This window comes from Perognathus longimembris, chromosome 3, assembly GCF_023159225.1.
Source record: "Perognathus longimembris pacificus isolate PPM17 chromosome 3, ASM2315922v1, whole genome shotgun sequence".
Taxonomy (NCBI): Eukaryota; Metazoa; Chordata; class Mammalia; order Rodentia; family Heteromyidae; genus Perognathus; species Perognathus longimembris.
The window spans coordinates 60,008,763-60,029,781 of NC_063163.1; the positions used below are offsets into that span (position 1 = coordinate 60,008,763).

General features: G+C 42.7%; 1 protein-coding gene across 1 annotated transcript in view; it reads right to left on the bottom strand.

Moving 5' to 3' along the window:
• Window positions 1-1,640: 1,640 nt before the first annotated feature.
• Atp8a2 (ATPase phospholipid transporting 8A2) overlaps window positions 1,641-21,019 on the bottom strand; it is a 412,827-nt gene continuing 393,448 nt past the window's right edge. Inside the window, exons 35-36 of the mRNA XM_048341628.1 lie at window positions 6,605-6,696; window positions 1,641-1,938 (exon numbers count right to left, since the gene is read on the bottom strand). Coding sequence (XP_048197585.1) covers window positions 1,841-1,938; window positions 6,605-6,696 — 190 coding nt within the window. The 3' untranslated portion in view covers window positions 1,641-1,840. The remainder of the gene's footprint in view (window positions 1,939-6,604; window positions 6,697-21,019) is intronic.

A 21,019-nucleotide genomic window follows, 5' to 3' on the forward strand; every position in this document is an offset into this window, starting at 1 on the left:
AAGCCCCAGGACTGGCACAAAACAAAACAAAACTGCATGTCAAGCAGGGTGCTGGGGACTCGAATCTGTCATCCTCGCTACTCAGGAGGCTGAGATCTGAGAATTGTGGTTCAAAATGAGCCCAGGCAGCAAAGTCCCCTAGACTCTTATCTCTACTTAATCAGACAGAAGAGTAGAGTTGTGGCTTAAGTGGTAGAATGCTGGCCTTGAGTGTGCGCACATGCACGCACATACACACACACACACACACACACACACACACACACACACACACACACCTGCCTGGCAAAGTCTTGTCTAAGCTCCTGTATACAAGAGGCTGATAGTGTTGATTGTCAGAGCCCCAGGCCGAGACCTTAGTTTGTCCCATGGAGAATTGGATGGGAAAGGTCCTTTGTGTTGGCCTCCAACACAAGTGCTGAGTGTCCTTCATCAGTTTCCAAAAACAGCTAGGCTCACTTCCTGGCCTCCCTCACTGCATGTGAGCTCCCTGCAGTTATCTCCCACTCCAGGTCTAGAGCTGCAGTGGGACAGGTGTGCTCCTTCACTAGGCAGACGTGGTAGAAAGTCCTTATTTCCCAACAGTGAAAGCCTACAGCTTGCTCTGAGTGCCCCAGGAAATAAACATGGTTGCCAAAGGCCTAATTGGGAAGTATATGCCCAGAGACCCAATAGACCTGGGCCCAACACCACCCCACAGAATCCCCTTGTCATAAAGAGGCATACAAATATCAGAAGAGATTCAGAATAGTGGTTTCTCTTTAGTTCTAGAACATAAAAGGGAGGTGGATGGAAGAGTTTCTCGCATTCATATCTGAATCTGTGGAGGAACAGGAAGAGCAGAATCAGGTTGGTGGCCTACCAGCTGCCATGCGCCAAGCCCAGGTACCAGCTAGGTGGGTCTGAGGACAGGAATCACGAGCAGCAGGGGTAGAATGGGCCAACCAGCACCTGGGCACAGACTGGTTGTCCACAGTGCAAAAGTGCCTTAAAGGTTCACAGAAATGTGCTCCAGTTTACATTCCAGATGTAGATTTTTGTGTTTTCACTGCAATCGGGAAACACATATGAATCATACACATATGAATCATACAACCGAAACAGGAATCAAAGCAAGTGAGTCAGTTATCAACCTGCTAAAAGTGAGGTTCATGGATTGTGGGTTCAGCATAATTTGTGAGTTCACCAAATGGGAAGTGAGCATGCTCTGGTCCAGTTCCATAAGACAGAAAATGCTCCCTGTCTCCCAAAAACAACAAGTACTAATATGTAATTATTTGTGAAACGTGCTTGGCACCATGGTTCAGGCCTTTAGTCCTAGCTACTCAGGCTGCTAAGATCTGAGGATCACAGTTCAAAACCAGCCCGGACAGGAAAATCCATGAGGCTCTTATCTCCAATGAACCAGCAAAAAGCCAGAAGTGGAAATATGACTCAAGTGGTAGAGCACCAGCCTTGAGGGATAAAGCTAAGAGACAGAATTCAGGCCCTGTGTTCAAGCCCCATACTGGCATTAAAAAAATGTATGTATATATCTCTATACAGGTGAAACATAATATTTTTAATTTCACACCTCACAGAGCACAGTTGAATGCTTCAGAAGAACGTAAACAAAAGTTCAGCCAAACACTGCAGACAAGTCGGAAGCGAAAGCTGTCTATACGCTTGAGATTGCGAGGGAACAGATCACTTAACAAACAGGTTGTTGGCTAAGGCCACAGAAATGTGTTTTCCAGTTGTTGCGGCTGCCACCGCCAGTCTCTTCTGACAAAGACATATGAACACTGTGAGCAAACAACCACATGGCTTCCCGGGGGTTCCATGGGAGAACAGTCCAGTCTTATTTCTTCCTTGATTTCTTTTTGGTAGTATCGTAAGCTCGTACTATTTCTTCCTGAGTCACAGCTCCATGTTCTTCTTGAGAAAAGGCATATCCATCTGAAAGGGGAGCACATAGGAGGAAAGGGTTAATGAGGAGGGGAGGGGCAGGATAAGGAGCTTTGGGGGAGATCATAGATAGATGAGCTGTGTGGGGACGTGTGGCTTTCTCAGCCTTGCTTCCAGAGGCCTGGGATGAAGAAGGCTGTGATAGAGAGCGGGATTCTGGGTAAGAGGGCATGTGGAAGGGTGCTACCGTGGCTGGGCTGGGAATGGTTCTGAGAAGGAAAGGCTTAGTCTGGTTTTCTGCAGCAATAACACAATACCCTGGATTGGGTAAATGACAAACCAGAGAAGTTTATTTGAGGTTTTATTCTAAAGGCTAAAAAGTCAAGGATCAAATGAGCTACTTGCCTCTTAAAGGTCCCATCTCTCTCTTTTATTTATTTTTTTTAATGTTTCGTACCAGACTTGGAGTGTTAACTCAGGGCCTGGGTATTGTCTCTGAACCTTTTTTTTTTTCCTTAAGGCTGGTGCTCTACCATTTGAGCCACAACTTTGCTTTTGGCTTTTTTTTTCCTGGTTAATTGGAGATAAGATTCTCATGAACTTTCCTGCCTAGGCTGGCTTCAAAGAATGATCCTCAGATCTCAGCCTCCTGAATAGCTAGGATTACAGGCGTGAGCTGCCAGTGCCCAGCCCTTGTCAGACTGTCACAGACTTTCCTGTCTAGGCTGGCTTCGAATCACACTCATCAGATCTTAGCCTCCTGAGTAGATAGGTTTACAGGTGGGCGTCCCACCAGCACCTGGCCTAATGCTTATTTTTAAGACTCAACAGGACCCCTTCAAATGTCTTGTCCTTTTCCTCCCCTCTGCCCTCCCACCAAAAAATCAAGCCAAAAAGTAAATCAAAACCTTAATGAGCAGAAGGTTGTCTGGCCAAAAAATAGCTAAGCAGAAAAAGAAATCAGAAATTGCGTCCAGGTATCAGCTCCTGGGTTGTTTGCACATGTCTCAGATATTGGCTTGAAGAGGATAAGTCACCAGGGTGTAAAGACTCTCCTACCAATAGCAGCAGTTTTGGGGGATGCAAGGGATATGCAGTACAGGAAAGGGCTCTGGGTGGGTGTTACTCTGTGTACCTATAACCCAGAGCTCCTTGAGCTAGCTTCTTGGCTTTTTAGGAGAGCATTCCTGCAAGGTGCAACGTCGCCTAGACACTTGGGTGAGCCCCCCTGAGAACAGACCTGGCCTGGGGTAGGGATCCACTGAGGAGTTGGGTGCCAAGCTACAAGCAGGAGAGCCAGACCAAGTGATCATGAAAAGGAGGGAGAGAGGGGGAGAGAGAGACAGAGACAGAGGGAAACAGAAAGACAGAGAGATAGAGACAGAAAATGAGATCAAGAGACAGACACAGATATGCATAGAGAGAAAGAGCAAGAGACAGACAGACAGAGACAGAGGGAGACCAAAAGAAAGACAAACACAGTGATAGAGCAAGACAGAGACACACACATAGAGAGACAGAAAGAGACAGGGAGGGAGGGAGAGAGCGATCACACTGCAGTGAAGGCAGAGGGAGCAAGCTAGGGTGGCCAAGGACTAAGACACAAGAGTTTTTCTCTACTTGCTCCTTTCTATACCCAACCTAACCAAAACCACAAACCAGAAAAATGCACCACGCAATAGGCCAAGGAAGGCAGCTCCCTGCCCAATGCGGCTCTCTAGATCTGCAGGCACAAGATGGAGCAGGTCCCTGAGCAGGGGCAGAAGCCAGCCCGCCACAGAGGCTCAAGGCCCACAGCCAGTGCCCTTGAGATTCCAAGGGGCGGCCTCCACGAAGGTCGGTCAAGTGTTGTCCTCACCGGATCTCCTGATCCCTGAGAGCAAAGGCCACTTCTCATCTCCATTCCCTAAGAGCTTTTAGATTTGGGACAAGTGGCTTGGAACTCACCCATCCAAGATGAGGAAACCGCCAGCTGCGGGCACAGACCAAATTTCGCCTCCCTGGGTCACAAACCTGCCTTAAATCCCCACCTAAGTGATTTGTGAAAGCTTTGTAGGGAGTTTCAACAGGATGGGTCTCTCTGTGGGCTTTAAAGTGGAATAGAGCCAGTAGCCAGGGTGTGTCCTGTGGCTCCTTTGTGGTGGCTCGGCTGCTGGCCTCAGACAGAATGGCCATCCTGCCTCTCATAAGCCCCTCAGCCTCAAGGAAGTCCTTTGGATCAAGGATGGGTGTCCCCAAGTCATTCTCTGAACACGGTGTGGCTGGCAGAGGACGATGGGGCTTCCCACTTGCCAGAGGGCTTTGCCAGCTGCCAGCTTCCATCGTGGGAGATGGGAGCACATGGCTGAAGTACTAGAGGAAGACAGAAGACAGCTAGTCCTTGCTTGGCTATTACTTGGCCAGACAACCTTCAGTTCATTAAGATTTTGGTTTACTTTTTTTTTTTTTTGGCCAGTCCTGGGCCTTGGACTCAGGGCCTGAGCACTGTCCCTGGCTTCTTCCCGCTCAAGGCTAGCACTCTGCCACTTGAGCCACAGCGCCGCTTCTGGCCGTTTTCTGTATATGTGGTGCTGGGGAATCGAACCTAGGGCCTCGTGTATCCGAGGCAGGCACTCTTGCCACTAGGCTATATCCCCAGCCCCCTGGTTTACTTTTTGGCTTTAGTGTTTTTTTGGGGGGTGGGGTGCAGAGTGGAGGAAAAGGACAAGACATTTGAAGGGATCCTGTTGAGTCTTAAAAATAAGCATTAGGCCAGATGCTGGCAGTGCCCACCTGTAAATCTATCTACTCAGGAGGCTAAGATCTGATGAGTGTGTTTCGAAGCCAGCCAAGGCAGGAAAGTCTGTGAGACTTATCTTCAGTTAATGAGAAAAAAAGCTAGAAGTGGAGTGGTTCAAGTGGTGGAGCACCAGCCTTGAGCAAAAAGCTCAGGGACTATGCCAAGGCCCTGAACTGAAGCCCCAGGACACTGTCTTTATCTCCTCTATCTCCTCTCTTTCTCTCTTTCTCTCTCTCTCTCTCTCTCTCTCTCTCACACACACACACACACACACACACGCACACATACACACACACACAGAGTGTTAGGATTGTCCCATGGAAGTTCCCCTCAGCCTTCAATGATGCACATATATTATATATATTACATATATTATGTATATTATATATATGTTACTTTGAGAGATTTGTTAGGGCAAACAGCTTGGCTCTACAGCATAAAGGCCATGCTTTAGGCACTAAATTTAAATTAATCTTTATGTAAGTGCATAAAGATGCATATTATTATAATTCCATTTTCCTCTCCAGAGAAGAAAATAGAAATTTCAACAAACACTAAGTCTGCTAGTAGCAGAATGATAACAATAAATAAAACTTAATATTTACTCAATTCTCTTATGTTCTGGGCTCTGGAACTGGTTAGAATTTATATATGTATACATATATAAATGTATACATATATACCTACAGATATATAATAAACTAGACACTCATGTAATATATAAAAAACAATATAAATACATTATAAACAATAAATATTATACATATATAATACATTAGGTATAGCATACATAATGTACATAATATAATGTAAGTACTATATAATATAATTAATATATATCAATATTATATGTAATGTACATAATGTGTATAAGTACTATATAATACATTAATATCACATACCAGTATAGTATATATAGTGTTATATTTAATAATTTATTATGATGCATTTATATATATATACATAAATCTCATTTAATCCTCTCAAACACCCCAGCCAGGTTGTCATATTCTCATTTAACAGATACAGAAAGATTAAATAACTAGGCTGAGGTCACAAAAAGTTGCAGAGCAGGGACAAGAACCCTGCAGGTCCTTGAAGATGGCAATGAAACATCTTAACCTGACCTCAGTCTTGGGTAACAGCCATGTACCACTCTTCTGACCTATGACTCTCCTGTGCCTTTGGGGCACCAACTATTTCCTGGAGTGGTAAAGCATTTGGGGATATGGGTCCCTTTCTTCCAAATAGAGGGAGCAGATTGAGGTGCCTTGCCTACCTTCTCTGTCTTTTCCTCCTTCCCTCCCTCTTCCCTCCTTCCATCCTGCCCTTTTCCCTTCCTTGCTTTCTTCCTTGCTTGCTTTTTTTCTTTTACTTTCTTTCCCATCCCTTCCCTCCCGCCCTTCCTTCCTCTCTTCCTCTTTCCTTTGTGTATGTGTGTGTCCATGAACGCACATGTGTGCATGTGTGTGTATGCCAGTACTAGGACTTAAACTGAGGACCTGATACATGTCCCTTTATTTTTCTGTTCAAGACTATGGCTCTACTACTTGAGCCACAGCCCCATTTCTAGCTTTTTTCTGGTTAATTGGAGATAAGAGTCTCACAGAATTTCCTGCCTGGACTAGCTTCAAACTGCAATCCTCAGATCTCAGCTGAGTAGCAAGAACTACAGATGTGAGCCACTGGTGCCCAGCTACCTGCCTTCTCTTTCCCTGAGAAAGTCTGCAAATCCCATTGACAGGTGGAGCTGTCCTGAGTGCACCGAAACCCATTAATTCTTGTACTATGTGTGTGGGATTCTTCAGACTTCCTCATGTTTGTTTCTTGTTCTAGACACTGCCTTCCTAACCTTGCAGAGAAGGGCAGGAGGGTAGGGAGTGGGTTACCAGGGCACCCTCCTGGTGGGGCCCTGCCTTGCTGATGGCAGCTACTCACGTGAGACACACTGCTGGATGGAACCACCACGGAAAAGGGTGGGCGGTGTCTTCCTGCTGAGTCTCTTCAGCAGGCGGTCTCTCTCATTCATCCTGCAAGGAGAAGAAACACAACCCAAATCAGTGCCCCTTCAAAGGGGTCAGAAATAACTTCAGCTGCATGGAGGGAGAGAGAGAGAGAGAGAGAGAGAGAGAGAGAGAGAGAGAGAGAGAGAGAGAGAGAGAGAGAGAGCGTGTATGTACTGGAACTTGAACTTACAGCCTGAGCACCATCCCTGAGCTTTTTTACTCAAGGCTGGTGCTCTACCAATTGAGCCACAGCTCCACTTCCAGCCTTTCGGTGGGTAATTCATGAGCAGAATGAAGATTTTGAGTATCAGATTCCAATTGTCCCTGGCTCTTCTTGTGTTCTGCACTGAAGCTTACTTAATTTGATTGCTATTTGGTCCAAATCCTCTGGCTCTTCCTTGTGGCTTTCACAAGTGTTTGTCTTTGATGTTTTGTAGTCTTAAGTATGATAACAATTAGGTAAAAAATTTGTTTTCATAATTTACTCAATTAGGGCTGGGGATATGGCCTAGTGGCATGAGTGCTTGCCTCGCATACATGAAGCCCTGGGTTCGATTCCCCAGCACCACATATATAGAAAACGGCCAGAAGTGGCGCTGTGGCTCAAGTGGCAGAGTGCTAGCCTTGAGCAAAAAGAAGCCAGGGACAGTGCTCAGGCCCTGAGTCCAAGCCCCAGGACTGGCAAAAAAAGAAAAACAAAAACATAATTTACTCAATTACTTAGGTCTGGAAAGCTGCTTTTCAGGTTTGCCTTTCCTTCATTGTCTACTCGCTTTTCTGGAGTGCTTACTTTCTGTATCTCTAAATCTCCACCACATTTTTCCCTTCATGTCTTTTTACCTAAACTATGGTGAAATTGTCCAATATGTTTTCATTTAAATCATGATACTATTCATGTTTATACTATGTTTCCTTGTGCCCTAAACACAAATAACAAAAAAAATAGATACAATTCAACTTTATTAAAATTAAAAGCAGTTAAACCCAGCATGGTGACACACACCTGTAGTTCCAGCAAATTAATATGAAGATTGCTTGGACACAGGGGTTTGAGGCCAGCCTCAAACACAGCAAGACCCTATCTCCATAAAGTAAGTAAATAGATGCATAATAAATACATGTATATATATATATATATGTATGTATAAAATCTTCTATTTGTCAAAAATGCAAAGAAACATGATGGCATAAAATAATCACAAATTATATCTGATAAGGGTCTAGTATCTATAAATAGCCCCTATACATGAATATATCAATAGCACCTATATCTAAAAAGCAAAAAGATATTCCAATTTAAAAACGGGCAAAAAGGGCTGGGAATGTGGCTTAGTGGTAGAGTGCTTGCCTAGCATGCATGAAGCCCTGGGTTCAATTCCTCAGTACCACATAAACAGAAAAAGCTGGAAGTGGTGCTGTGGCTCAAGTGATAGAGTATTAGCCTCAAGCAAAAGAAGCTCAGAGACAGTGCCCAGACCTTGAGTTCAAGCCCCAGGACTGAAAATAAAAACAAAAACAAAAATGGGCAAATAAATTGAATAGATATTAATACAAAGAATATACCCAATGTTCAAGAACCCTGTGAAAAGATACTTAATATTTTTAATCATTTGGGGAGTGCTAATCAAAACCACAATGAAATATCATCACACATCTATGAGTATGACTTATAAAAACAACAAATAGCTGGGCATTGGTGGCTCATGCCTGTCACCTTAGCTGTAATCCTCATGAGGCTTCAATCTCAGGATCAAAGTTTGAAGCCAGCCCAATCAGGAAAGCCTTTGAGATTCTTATCTCCAATTAACTACCAAAAAGTCAGAAGTAGAGCTGTGGTTCAAGTGGTAGAGTACTAGTCTTCAGCAAAAAAAGCTCAACGAGAATGCCCAGGCCCTAAATTCAAGTCCCAGGACCAGCACAAAACAAAACAAAACCTAAAACACCTGTAACAAAGTCAACAAATAAACATAACTAAACCCCCTGGGGAGGAGGAGGAGAAAAAATCCAGTCACATCACTGATGGGACTATAAAATGAGAAGCTGCTGTCCCTCAATTAGTCAAAAAGAATCCCCTTGCCAGCCATAAATTCCACTCTTAGTGATATGCCCAAAAGCATAAGGAATGGACCCAAATAGATACTCGCACACATTATCCATACCAGCATGATTCATAAGAACCCAAAGTGAAAACAAGCCAAGTGCCCACCCACAGAAGAATATATAAATAATACATGGTCTAGCCACAATGGACTATTATTCAGTCATATAAAGGAATTAAACTATGATACATGATACAACATTGGCAAACAGTGAAAACATTATATCCAACCCCAAAGGCCATATGGGATTAGAAGAAATGTCCAGAACAGGCAAATATGTAGAGACAGGAAGCAGATTAATGGTTGCTAGTGCAAGGAGAATGGGTGGGAGGGGCTGGGAATATGGCCTAGTGGCAAGAGTGCTTGCCTCGTATACATGAAGCCTTGGGTCCGATTCCCCAGCATCACATATATAGAAGACAGACAGAAGTGGTGCTGTGGCTCAAGTGGTAGAGTGCTAGCCTTGAGCAAAAAGAAGCCAGGGACAGTGCTCAGGCCCTGAGTTCAAGGCCCAGGACTGGCAAAAAAAAAAAAAAAAGAGAGAGAGAGAGAGAAAGAGAGAGAATGGATGGGGAGGGGTAAGGGTTGGGGGAGAGGGCAGAGGCGGGGGAGGGGAGTGAGGGGAGGCTGCTTACAATATATTGGGTTCCCTTTGTGAGACGTGAAAGTGCTGTGACCTTAAGACAGTGGTTATGGTTGTATGGCACTATAATGTGCTAAATGTCACTGAATATACATTCTTTGCTTTTTGCTTTTTTTTTTTATTATTGTTGCTTTTGTGTGTGTGTGTGTGTGTGTGTGTGTGTGTGTGTGTGTGTGGATGTGCACATACTTGTACACACCAGTATTAGGTTTTGAGCACTTGCTTGGATTTTTTTCACTCAAGGTTGGTACTCTACCACTGAGCCACAGCTCTCTTTCTGACTTTTTGCTAGTTAATCGGCAATAAGGATCTCAAGAATCTCACAGCCTTTCATACTAGAGCTAGCTTTGAACAAGGATCCTCAGATCACCTCAGCCTCCTGAGTAGCTAGGATGACAGGTGTGAGCCACCAGTGGATGTGAATGTACACCTGGCACATTTATGTGAACTTCATTACAATAAAAATAGTCCAACTGAAAAAATAAGGGATGAAGGGGTCCTAAAGCAAAGATAAATTCCCTTTCCCCTACCTAAACTGCTGCCATGTTCAGTTACAGGGGAAGGATGCTAGAATTAAAGTTGTTCTCTTTAGAGTTTTGTTTGTTCCTATGCTGGCACAAGCAGATGGGCAAGCTGGAATCCACCAGGAGGAAAGGTGTTAGGTTAGATCAACACCCTTCACCAGAGGTAAATGCAGTTTGTGAAACCTAAGCTCACAGGAGTCTTTGAAATGGACTTTAGAAAGCTCACATAGCTTCTGTTAGGCTCCAGTCTTGAAAAGCAATCAGTCTAGGAAGGGATGGAGAATGGAGAAGGGTTATGCTGGAGAGAAATAAACTCTGGGTCCAAATTTCTATCAGGGAGCTATTTTTACAAAAGCCACATAGGCCTCAGTGCCACAGACCAGGAGCTCAGGGATGACTGCCCATCTGATGTGTAGATCCTGTCAGCAGTTACCATAACTGATAAGAAATCATGGCAGGCACAATGATGCCAAAGCCCATAACTACCTGAATGCCAGTAATCCTAGCTACTCTGGAGGTTGAGACCTGAGGATGTGGTTTAAAGCCAGCCTGGGTGGGGAAATCTGTGAGACACTTATCTCCAATTAACAACAACAACAAAAGCTGGAAGTAGAAGTTTGGCTCAAGAGGTAGAGTACCAGTCTCGGGTAAATATAGTTAAAGCACAATGCTCAGGCCCTGAATTCACAAGTACAAAAAAGAAATCCCAAACACCTAAAAACTATGTTTAAAAACTCACTTTTAAGTTAGCTCCTGGAGAGTCTTAAAAATGTAGTTGTGCGCTGAGGCTGCCACTCAATGCAGAGCATTTGCCTAGCATGTACAAGGAGCTGGGTTCAGTTCCCAGCACTGAAAAAAGCAACCCTAAAACCAGTAACAACATAACAGTACATGGGACAGGTTTCTTAAAAGTCTGCCCAAACTTCCCTTCCCTCTTGGTAAAACCACACATCCACAAACTCACCAGGCCATTGAAATCCTAACCTACTTGTAAGGATCCTTAGAGAATGCTATGTCATAGCTGATTTATCAAGTCTTATTTTACTCAGAGTCTGAACACTGGGAAATAAGAATCTTTTGATCTCAAGTGTATTCCAGATTTATCGAAACCTTTGTAGGATCAAAAGCCTTATGTAATCAAGCACACTTAGGTCCTGAGGAAAAATAACAAATAGATTTTCTAGTTTAACATTTTGATAAGGTAAGAGTTATATTTATTTTATTAACACCAGAGATTAACAGTCCTTCAGAAAGCCTACTCTGGAAGTGGAGTTGTGTGATTCAAGGGGTAGAGTGCCAGCCTTGAATAGAAAAGCTGAGCAAGAGCTTAAGGCCCTGAGTTCAAGCCCAGTACGGTACCAGCACACACACACACACACACACACACACACACACACACACACACACTTATGTATCCCCTTCGACTTCCTAGCTGCCATGCCTTTCTAAACAGTGCTAAGAAATACTGTCTAGCTAAGCTTCCTCTGAGGGGTGGGGAAACTCTCTCCTACATCTCCAACTGGCACACCACCTGAGGGAGAGGCTGCTCACCCAGCACCACCTTCTGACCTCATTAGCTGAATGACAGCCCTGACACATGTGGAAACCATTACCTCATTCCATGACTTGTGAGGGGCTGAGCTCTGTGCTATAGTTGGTGAGCCTGTGAAGAGGTCAGATTGGAGTCACAGGGCTGCTAGGAACAGATAAATTAGCAGGGCACCTGGCTGACCCCAGAGAGGCCCTAGAAAAAATTGAATGTTTTTAGGCTAAAAGGGCCTGGGCAAGAAGGGTTAGAGAATAGTCTTCATTCTGTGTATTTGTCAACAGGGAGACAGGACAAAAACAAAACACCATTGTGGTGAATCACAAAACTAATCACTGGAAATGTAATCATGAAAATGTAGCTCCATAAGCTGCCCTTCATTTGCTCAAATCATAAATGCAAAAGACCCTAGCTTCTTCTTGAACACAATTTCTTTGTTCTTTTTCTTTTTTTCCCCTTTTGGAGCTGGTCCTTGGGCATGAATTTAAAATGCTGTCCCTGAGCTTTTTGCTGAAGGCTACCGCTCTACCACTTGAGCTATAGCTCCACTTCTGGCTTTTTGATGGTCAATTGGAGATAAGACTCTCATAGAATTTCTTGCCTGGGATGGCTTCGAACTAAGGTCCTCAGATTTCAGCCTCTTGGCTAGCAGGCATGAACCACCAGTGCCCAGCTGGGAACCCCTTTTTAACCAAGGGCTATAAGGCACTCTAACTTTGTAAGAGAAAAGCGGTCACTTTCCAGACATATGCAGGTGGCTGAGGACTTTGCTGTTCAGTAGGAAGTGTGATTTTGGTCTACGTACAAAGTACACCCTTTCCTGAAGCAGAGAGTGTCATCTCTATATGTGATGAAAGAGGAAGACTGGAGAAGGTGGGAGGGGTATTTATAAAAAAGTGAAGATAACCTTAAAAGTACACAGTGGTCACAGAGAAGGAGTGGAGGAGTATATTGGGCTGGAATTTAAATCCAGCTGGTATAGTGGATGTCTTCATTGTGTGAAACATTACAAACTAAATGTGACTTGAAAAAAAATACCTATCGTTTAAATGTGAAGACTGAGTAGGAAGGGTGGGCGAATTCAGTTGTCATAGTCAATGGGCTTATGTGAAAATGTGGAACCAGGCAACTTGACGAGATGGGAGGAGTTTGGATAGATGGGAGGGGTGGGTAGAAGAATGGAAGGGGTAACTGATCAAGATGCATTGTATTCACAAGCTGACATGTTGAGTTGAAACCATTTTGTACAACTAACAACTTAAAGATAATACAATTCGTTTTTAAAGACTGAGGGTCAGGCACTAGTGGCTTGCACATGTAATCCTAGCTACTCAGGAGATTGAGATCTAAGGATCATGGTTTGAAGTCAGCCTGCTCAGTAAAAGTCTACAATACTCTTATCTCTGATTTAAAGAAAAAACCTGAAAGTAGAGCTGTGGTTCAAATGGTAGAGTTCTAGCCTTGACACAAAAACTCAGGGACAGTGCCCCCGCCCTGATTCGAAGCCCCAGATTGGCATACTGAGAGAGATTCCCTCCCTTCCTTCCTTCCTTCCTTCTTTCCTTCCTTCCTTCCTTCGTTCCTTCCTTTCTCTTTCTTTCTTTCTTTCATTCTTTCTCAGTACTAAGGATATAACAGACCTATTTTTTAATCAGTTAAGTTCTTTGATTTTGAACTTGCCTGTACTCTATATGAAAAAGCAACAATAACAAATTGCTTATCATTAAGAAGATTCCAATCAAGTTTGAAACTGTTGATTTTTCTCTCTCTTTTCAAACTTTTAGAATAGTCAACTCTCAAGGCTTCATTAAGCTGCAGGTTAATTATAATGCAACCTTCTTTCTCAACTCTGTCCAGTTTTCTAGCATTTCTTCAATGCACACAGTTGGGTACACATTCAAATAAGCATGCAAACAGAATAATTCAAAGTTGGCTGCAAGGACCCCCTGACTCAGTTGTTGAAGTCATTAAAGAAGGATGAGCTTCACACTGATTAATCTCCTCAGCACTAATTAGTGATAATGAGCCATTCAAGGTGCTTGGCACAGCCTGACCTGCATGTCCAGCCAGAGATCACACTCAGAACTGACAACCCCCAGGAGACACACAGGAAGAAAGGAGGGCCTTGGGACCTGCTTGGTGCTGACTCCCTAGGGAAGGGGGAAGAGGCCTCGTCTGTGGGGAATACAATACACTCTCTGCATAAGGGTTGTGGGTAGGACTCCTCAGATCTCAGTTCTGTTATTTCTAATAGGGTTTCACTTCAATCAATGACTTCCACTCAATCTACAAATTCGGTCAGAGAATGTTCTTTTATTGTTTTTATTGGTACTAGGGATTGAACTAGGGGGTCTGGGCACTCTCTTTTAGCCTTTTCACTCAATTTAGGCACTCTAGCACTTGAGCCATAGCTTCATTTCTGACTTTTGAGTGGTTAATTGGAACTAAGAGTCTCCCAGGTGTGCCTGCCTAGGGTTGGCTTTAAACCACAATCTCAGATCATAGCCTCCCGAGTAGCTAGGATTACAGGTGTGAGCCACCAATGCCTGATGTTTGGTGTCTTTTGAAAGGTCAGATCAAGGAATGATGCCCACAGCGGGGCTTAAGAAACATGACCCTCATCCGGCATGGCTGGTGGCCCTGAGTGATCTTGGCAGCATTTTGAAGTCTCTCTGGGCCTTGTGTTTAAAACAGAGGCTTCAGGGTGGTAATGGTGCCCATATTCTGATTCGTAGCTTTCCAAACAGTTCATGGACATCTGATTGGCAGACATTACTGAAGGGCTTCACCGCCTTTCTGCAAGTGGAGGAACAGTTGGTAGGTCTGCCCAGGATTTCTGGCATGCCATTTCTTTTCAAAAGTTTCAAAGGGAAGTAATTGTTCCTATCCTTACTCACTCCTGTATTACATATGGAAAACGAGTTCCTTCTGAACAGCCTCACCTGGGCCCCTGGAAGAGAGGCTGTCTAGACAAGTCCAGCCATATTCCTTTCCTCTTTGTTTCTCCAGGCTGCAGAAAGATGCATGGACACTCAGGATGGGATGACCACGTGGAAGACACAGAAGGAAAAAAAAACCCAACAGGATGGACACAAAGGAAAGGAAAGCATAATTCGCTTTCCATTCCCAGTGGGAGAGAAAAAAAAATCCAGCCCTGTGGGTTCTGAAATTATTTAAAGACTGAAGTATTTGAAATTAATTATTCATGTGTTGGTACTTGGTCTTCTCTAGGGAGAATTTTATGGATCTTCCGTAAAGATTATGAATTAAGAATGTAAAGCACAATTTTATGTCAGTGTTGGGTCACTCTACTTCCTGAGTGAAATAAGATGCACCTTTGCCCTGAAAAGGGTTTTCTAAGGTAAAGAGTAACCTTTACATACTGTGGGTGGGAAGGTAAAACAATTCAGCCATTGTGGAGACAGTATGGAGTGTCCTCAGAGAAATCCCATTGCTAGATACACGCACATGCACACACACACAACACACATATTCAAAAGGATTAAAATTAGGAGGCAGAACAAAAGAAACAGTGGAGGAAGGAGGAGAAAAAAGAAGGGGAAGAAGGAGCGGAAAGAAGAGGAAGGAGAAGAAAAGGAGGAGAAAGGAGTAGGAGTGAGAGGAGGAGATGGACAGATTGTCAATTTGGAACAATAAAAGGCAAGGATCTGAATTTCAAACAGAAGAATTCCTCCTCATGGAAGAAGGAGGAGGAAAAAGAAGATGAATCTGTTACCCTATATGGAACAATAAGAACCATGGGTCTAATGTTCATACAGGAGGATAGCTGCTGCTAGGCCCCATGAAAGAATTCTCAGACGACCCAGAGAATGCCCTTAGACATTCTTTGCAAAAGAAAACATATATAAGTGAGAGTCTTAATTTCCAAATTCTGAAGAAACTACAGTGAAAAACTTTTGAAAATGAATGCTGTCTTCAGCCAGTTGTATTTCAACTTCAGGGTTTCTGGGTCCAAGAAACAGAGCCAAGTATGGCAAAAATGTGTGGTTACAAGCTTTGCCTGGGGTTTTAACAAGTGGTAGCTCCTTTGGACTTCATTTTGAAAAAAAAGTTAAGTCTTAAATGCTCTAGGATACAGAATGTCTGTAAATGCATGCTCGAGGGATTGAATCCACTAGTCTAGCAACATGGCAGCATATACTATTGGGGAACCCGTGGGTTTCTTGCTTTTCAGAGATTCTGCACTGTGTGAAAGGGGCTGTGTATGTGCATGAATAGGTAACATGCAAAAAGGCTTGTTCTCCAGCCTCTGACAACTTGCACAATTCTTGGCTTTTCAAAAGATTTGTGAGGATGGTGAAAGATAACAACTTAGACAATGAGGCCCAAGTTCCACAGGACAAAAGTGTTTTCATCAAGTTCCTGTCCTCAAAAAGCAAATGCTTTCTGAATAGTGAGACAAAGAGAGAAAGAAAAAGGAAATACAAAAGGCCTTGGTGATAGGTCAATGCTTTAATAAATAAAACAACTGAGCTTTCTAGAAGTACCTTGAATATCTACCACCTAAGCTTTTTGTCTGATGAATGAGCATGGGAGATTTAAATGTTTGAGCCCCTTGATAATAAAAAGTTGTATTTGTCAGTAAATGCAATGAATACCATGTAAAATTCTTGTTTAAACTATGTCTTTGAACTTAAAAAAATGCCTGTATTGGAAATCATTGTTTATGTTCCTAAATGCATAATATCAGAATAATGAAATGTTTTACTCTTTTTAAAATGTATATTTTAATAAAGACTGCAAATCTGTCAAGCAATGTATCAATCTGGATTTTGTGACCAAATTGAGTTATAAATGCTTTTGAGTTTATACTACAATTTGCTAGTCTTTCAATCATTAGTTTTTAAATTGCATTTTCTATACATGTAAATATAGTTAACTAAAATAAGAACATATAATGTTTCATATACTATATATCAAATCTAAATATATTGAAACCCACAAATATTTTTGAGTAAATTTGCTTTTACAATGATCTCAAATGACAGGTTCTTATTTTCTGATCTTACAAATAGGACTTTGACTGGGAAAGTCATAATTTCAAGTTATTCTTTTTCCAAGCAGCCTTCCTATACATCCATATAACATAAAAAATAACAATGGTAACAAGTCTAACTTCTTTTGTTCTCTCCTTGCTTCCTCCCTCCCTCCCTCCATTCTTTGCTCCCTTCCTTCTTTTTGTTCTGTTTTTTAGAAACTGTCTCACTGTGTAGCCCATGCTAGCCCCCACTCTGCAATCTTCATGCCTCCATCTCTGGAGGGCTGGGTAGATGGGCATCATCATGAATATAATTAGATCACATATCATTTTTTGATCTATATTTCTATATAGTTGTCCATGCATCATAGAATATAAGCAGAAGCCGGGCACTGGCGGCTCACTCCTGTAATCCTAGCTACTCAGGAAGCTGAGCTTTTAGAATCTCAGTTTGAATCCAGCCCCAGCAGGAAAGTCTATAAGATTCTTATCTCCAATTAGCCATCAAAAAAAAAAAAAGCAGGAAGTAGAGCTGTGGCTCAAGTGGTAGCACATGAGTGAAAATGCCAAGTGAGACCTCAAGGCCCTGAGTTCAAGTCCTAGTATTGGCACACAAAAAAAGTAAGCAAAACACACACTTCCTCCTGGATTGATCTTTGGGTCTTCATTTCTGAAGACTCTCATGTCAGGTGAAATGTTGAAGAACAAATGTGTTGGGCTATTCTCTAATTAATCTGTGTTTTGTTATCGGGGAAGTCAGCCTGAACAATGTCAGGAGTGAGGAAAACAACTTTTACCTCTCCCTCCTGCTAGTCTCCCCTGAACACCAAAGCCCTGTCATTCATTCTTCATCTGGCACATGAGCTCTAACGAAAAGGGGGATCTGTCCCTCTCATTCTGGGCCACACCCAGGCTTGGCACCTTCCCTGTTTTCATATGTAATAATAAATGTCTGTTGCATAGATGAGCAGATAACTCACCCCTATTAGGTCACTTGGTACCATTTGCAACATGTTTACTCATTAGTACCTGGAACACCCAATTACTACCACCTATAGATGCTCTGAGCTTGAGAAATTGCCAAAGAAAAAGAACAAACTGAAAAATCATGTTACCACTGCCATGTGAGATTGTGGGACCAGTCAGGGCTCTGTAAAAAGCAGACAGTCCTACGTCCTGATCTACACAATCTGAGACTCAAGCAAGTGTTTTTTGGGTTTGTTTTCTTTCTTTCTTTCTTTCTTTTTTTTTTTTTTTTGAGCCAAGAAGAGGGTTTAGTTTCTTTTTAAAAAAAACTTACTTCTATTAACAGAAAGAAAAATTTGCCAATAGATCTGATTTTTAAAAAATTCTTGCTACAGTTAACATTCCTTTAATAATAACTTTTACGTATTCTGTATGTTTGTGTCACCACAGGTCAACGATGTCATATGTACCCGTTACCACACTGGGCCTTACCTGGCTTTCCAAGTGCCAGGCAGGGATGGAATTCCCTCACCTTAATTCAGAACAGGCCTGGGTTGAAAATCAGTTACTCACATCTGTAATTCTAGCTATTCAGGAGGCTGAGATCTAAGGATCTTAGTTTAAAGTCAGCCTGGACAGGAAAGTCTGAGTCTCTTATATCCTATTAACCAGTGAAAATGCAGCAGTGTGTCTCAAGTGGCAGAGTGCCAGTTTTGAGTGAAAAAGCTAAGGGAGACTGCCTAGGCCCTGAGTTCAAGCCTCAGTGCCAACACACACACACACACACACACACACACACACACACACACACACACCTGGTTGGTTGTCTGGTCATCTGCTTGCAGCTGCCTGGAGGACTGTCTGATTTTCAGAGATCTATCACAGTTGGAGGGAAGGGAAAATAGAAGAGTCAAATAGAACAGCAAGCAACTTCTTGATAACGAAGCAGAAAGTGATTAGCAAGGACCTTTAAGAACCTCCTTGGGAATTAATCCCGTCTGGAATGTGCCTCTATCACTATTCAAATATTCAATGTATGCAACAACAACAAAACATGTTTTCTAGGCTGCTTAAAAGGCATTAACTAAAAGCAATTTAAAAAATCAAATATTTCATTAGTAGTTTAAAAGGGACGCAGTATGCTACCAGCTCTGGTCAGGTTTGGTACTGGCATGAAATATTTAGCTAAAGTAATTTTTTGGAATTAATTTTTGGTGCCAGTACTGGGGCTTGAATTCAGAGCCAGGATGGAGTCACATATACTTTTTCACTCAAAGCTAGTACCCTACCACTTGTGCCACAACTCTACTTCCAGCTTTATGCTGGTTAAATGGAGATAAGAGTCTCACAGACTTTCCTGCTTAGGCTAGCTTTGAACTGCAATTCTTAGATCTCAGAACCCTGAGTAGCTGGGATTTCTGGTGTGAGCCACCTGCACTCCGCTTAAAAAGACTGAAAGGAAGTCTTGTTGGTAAACAGAGAAAATAGACATAGAACTATGTTGAGTCATGGTTCAAAAGTAAATGTATTCAGTCATCCTAGAAATACAATCTTGTCACTAGGAGGGAGGTTATTTGGAAAAGAGATTTCCTCCACAGTGGCTGGGTTGCCAACAAACCACTGATGGACACAGACCCTCTCTACCCATTTCCTGTCTCCCTCACCAGAAAAATCCCCCTCCTGTTCCCTCCATATCATTGCAGTGGGCCACTGCTAAGATATGGATAATATTTCTAATACACCTAATGAACCATTTAAAAACATATGTATATATACATATACAAACATATATGTATATATAGTTGGGGCAGGGGCTTGTGCACTGGGGCTTGAACTCAGGGCCTAGATGCTGTCCCTAAGCTTCTTTTTGCTCAAGGCTAGTGTTTTTCCACTTGAACCACAGCTCCACTTCTGGCTTTTTGGGGGGGAGTAATAGTTAATTAAAGATAGGAATCTCATAAACTTTCCTGACTGGGCTGGCTTCAAACCTCAATATGTACTTTCTAGCCTGGGCTGGCTTTGAACCTCAGTCTTCAGATCTCAGCCTCCTGAGTAGCTAGATTACAGGAGGAACCATGGGCACCCAGCCTGTAATTTTTTCTTAATTATTAAACATTAGTTCATAAAAACAAAGGCTCTTGAGATCTAGCCCCATCCCCCATAACAGAGAATCAATTATTTTGGGTTGACACAGTAGCTTAGGCATTAATTACATGCTAATGATGTGTTTTCCTCTCCAAAGAGTTTATTTGCTGTCTCCTCCTCCTCATGCCCTGCTAGTGCCCAGGATGCAGTTCCCAGAAATCCCCATCTGGCTAATCCAGCCAGCCCTGTGTGATTTCCTGGATCATTTACCTCCTTTGTTTCACTAATGCATCTTCTTACCTGTGTTTGTCAGCAGAGCTAGAGATTTAATTGGCCTCTGAGTATTGTTCATACTCTACTTGTTTTCATAAGAACTTTCTCAGTGATCAGAACTAAAATATTAAGGTCTGGCTAGTGTTTCTCCTCTCCAAACATTAACTTTTGTCTTAGACCATCCTAGACCCCATTGAAGGTGATTCCTCAAATAAAGCTTCTCTCTGCTTGAACTGTACCAAAACACCTAATAGCTTACAGGAATTCTTTTACCTTTATTGGTTTCAAACTTATCAGGTCCATGGCTTCCACATTCTTCTGTGTGAGGGCTCTAAGTTTTCTTTTATAGGTAGGGATCGAGACAAGTAATGATGTATAAGCATTCTTCCTTTGCTTTTTTTTTTTTTTTTTTTGCTTTTTTCCCCCCAAATTCTGCATGTGGGTTTAACAAGCCCACCAGATTTGCTCCTTTCATCAGACCTTGCTAGCAGGGTTGCCATCAATTCTGGTGTCTTGTAGACATGTGATTGTCCTGGCCTGCTAATAAAGATAAAATGGCCAAAGGAAGCATCCAGGAAATTCTCAGTATCTTAGCTTTCAGCAGAGAAATCTAGACTAAGGATATACAGGCTGGTCTTTGTCTCTAGTTAGATGACATGGGGCAGAGATGATGCCTCTCTGAAGTTTGCTTCTCTTTTTTTCCCGTGGGAAGCATTGGAGTGACAGTCTTATGATAAAATGGGTGTGTGATGTCTGTTAAGTCCATGATATTTAAAATAAAGGAACTTTATTAAGCTAGGCACTGGTTGCTCATGCTTATAATCATAGCTACTCAGGAGGCTGAGGTCTAAGGATCGACGTTTGAAGCCAGTCCAAAGCAGGAAAATCTATGGAACACATATTAACCAGTAAAAAGCTAGAAGGGGCTGGGGGGCTGGGAATATGGCCTAGTCGTAAAGTGCTCACCTCGTATACATGAAGCCCTAGGTTCGATTCCTCAGCACCACAGCAACAGAAACAGCCAGAAGTGGCACTGTGGCTCAAGTGGTAGAGTGCTAGCCTTGAGCAAAAAGAAGCCAGGGACAGTGCTCAGGCCCTGAGTTCAAGTCTCAGGACTGGCAAAACAAAACAAAACAAAGCTAGAAGGGGAGCTGTGGCTCAAGTGCAAAACAGCTAAGGGCTTATGCCTGGGCCCTGAGTTCAAGGCCAGAG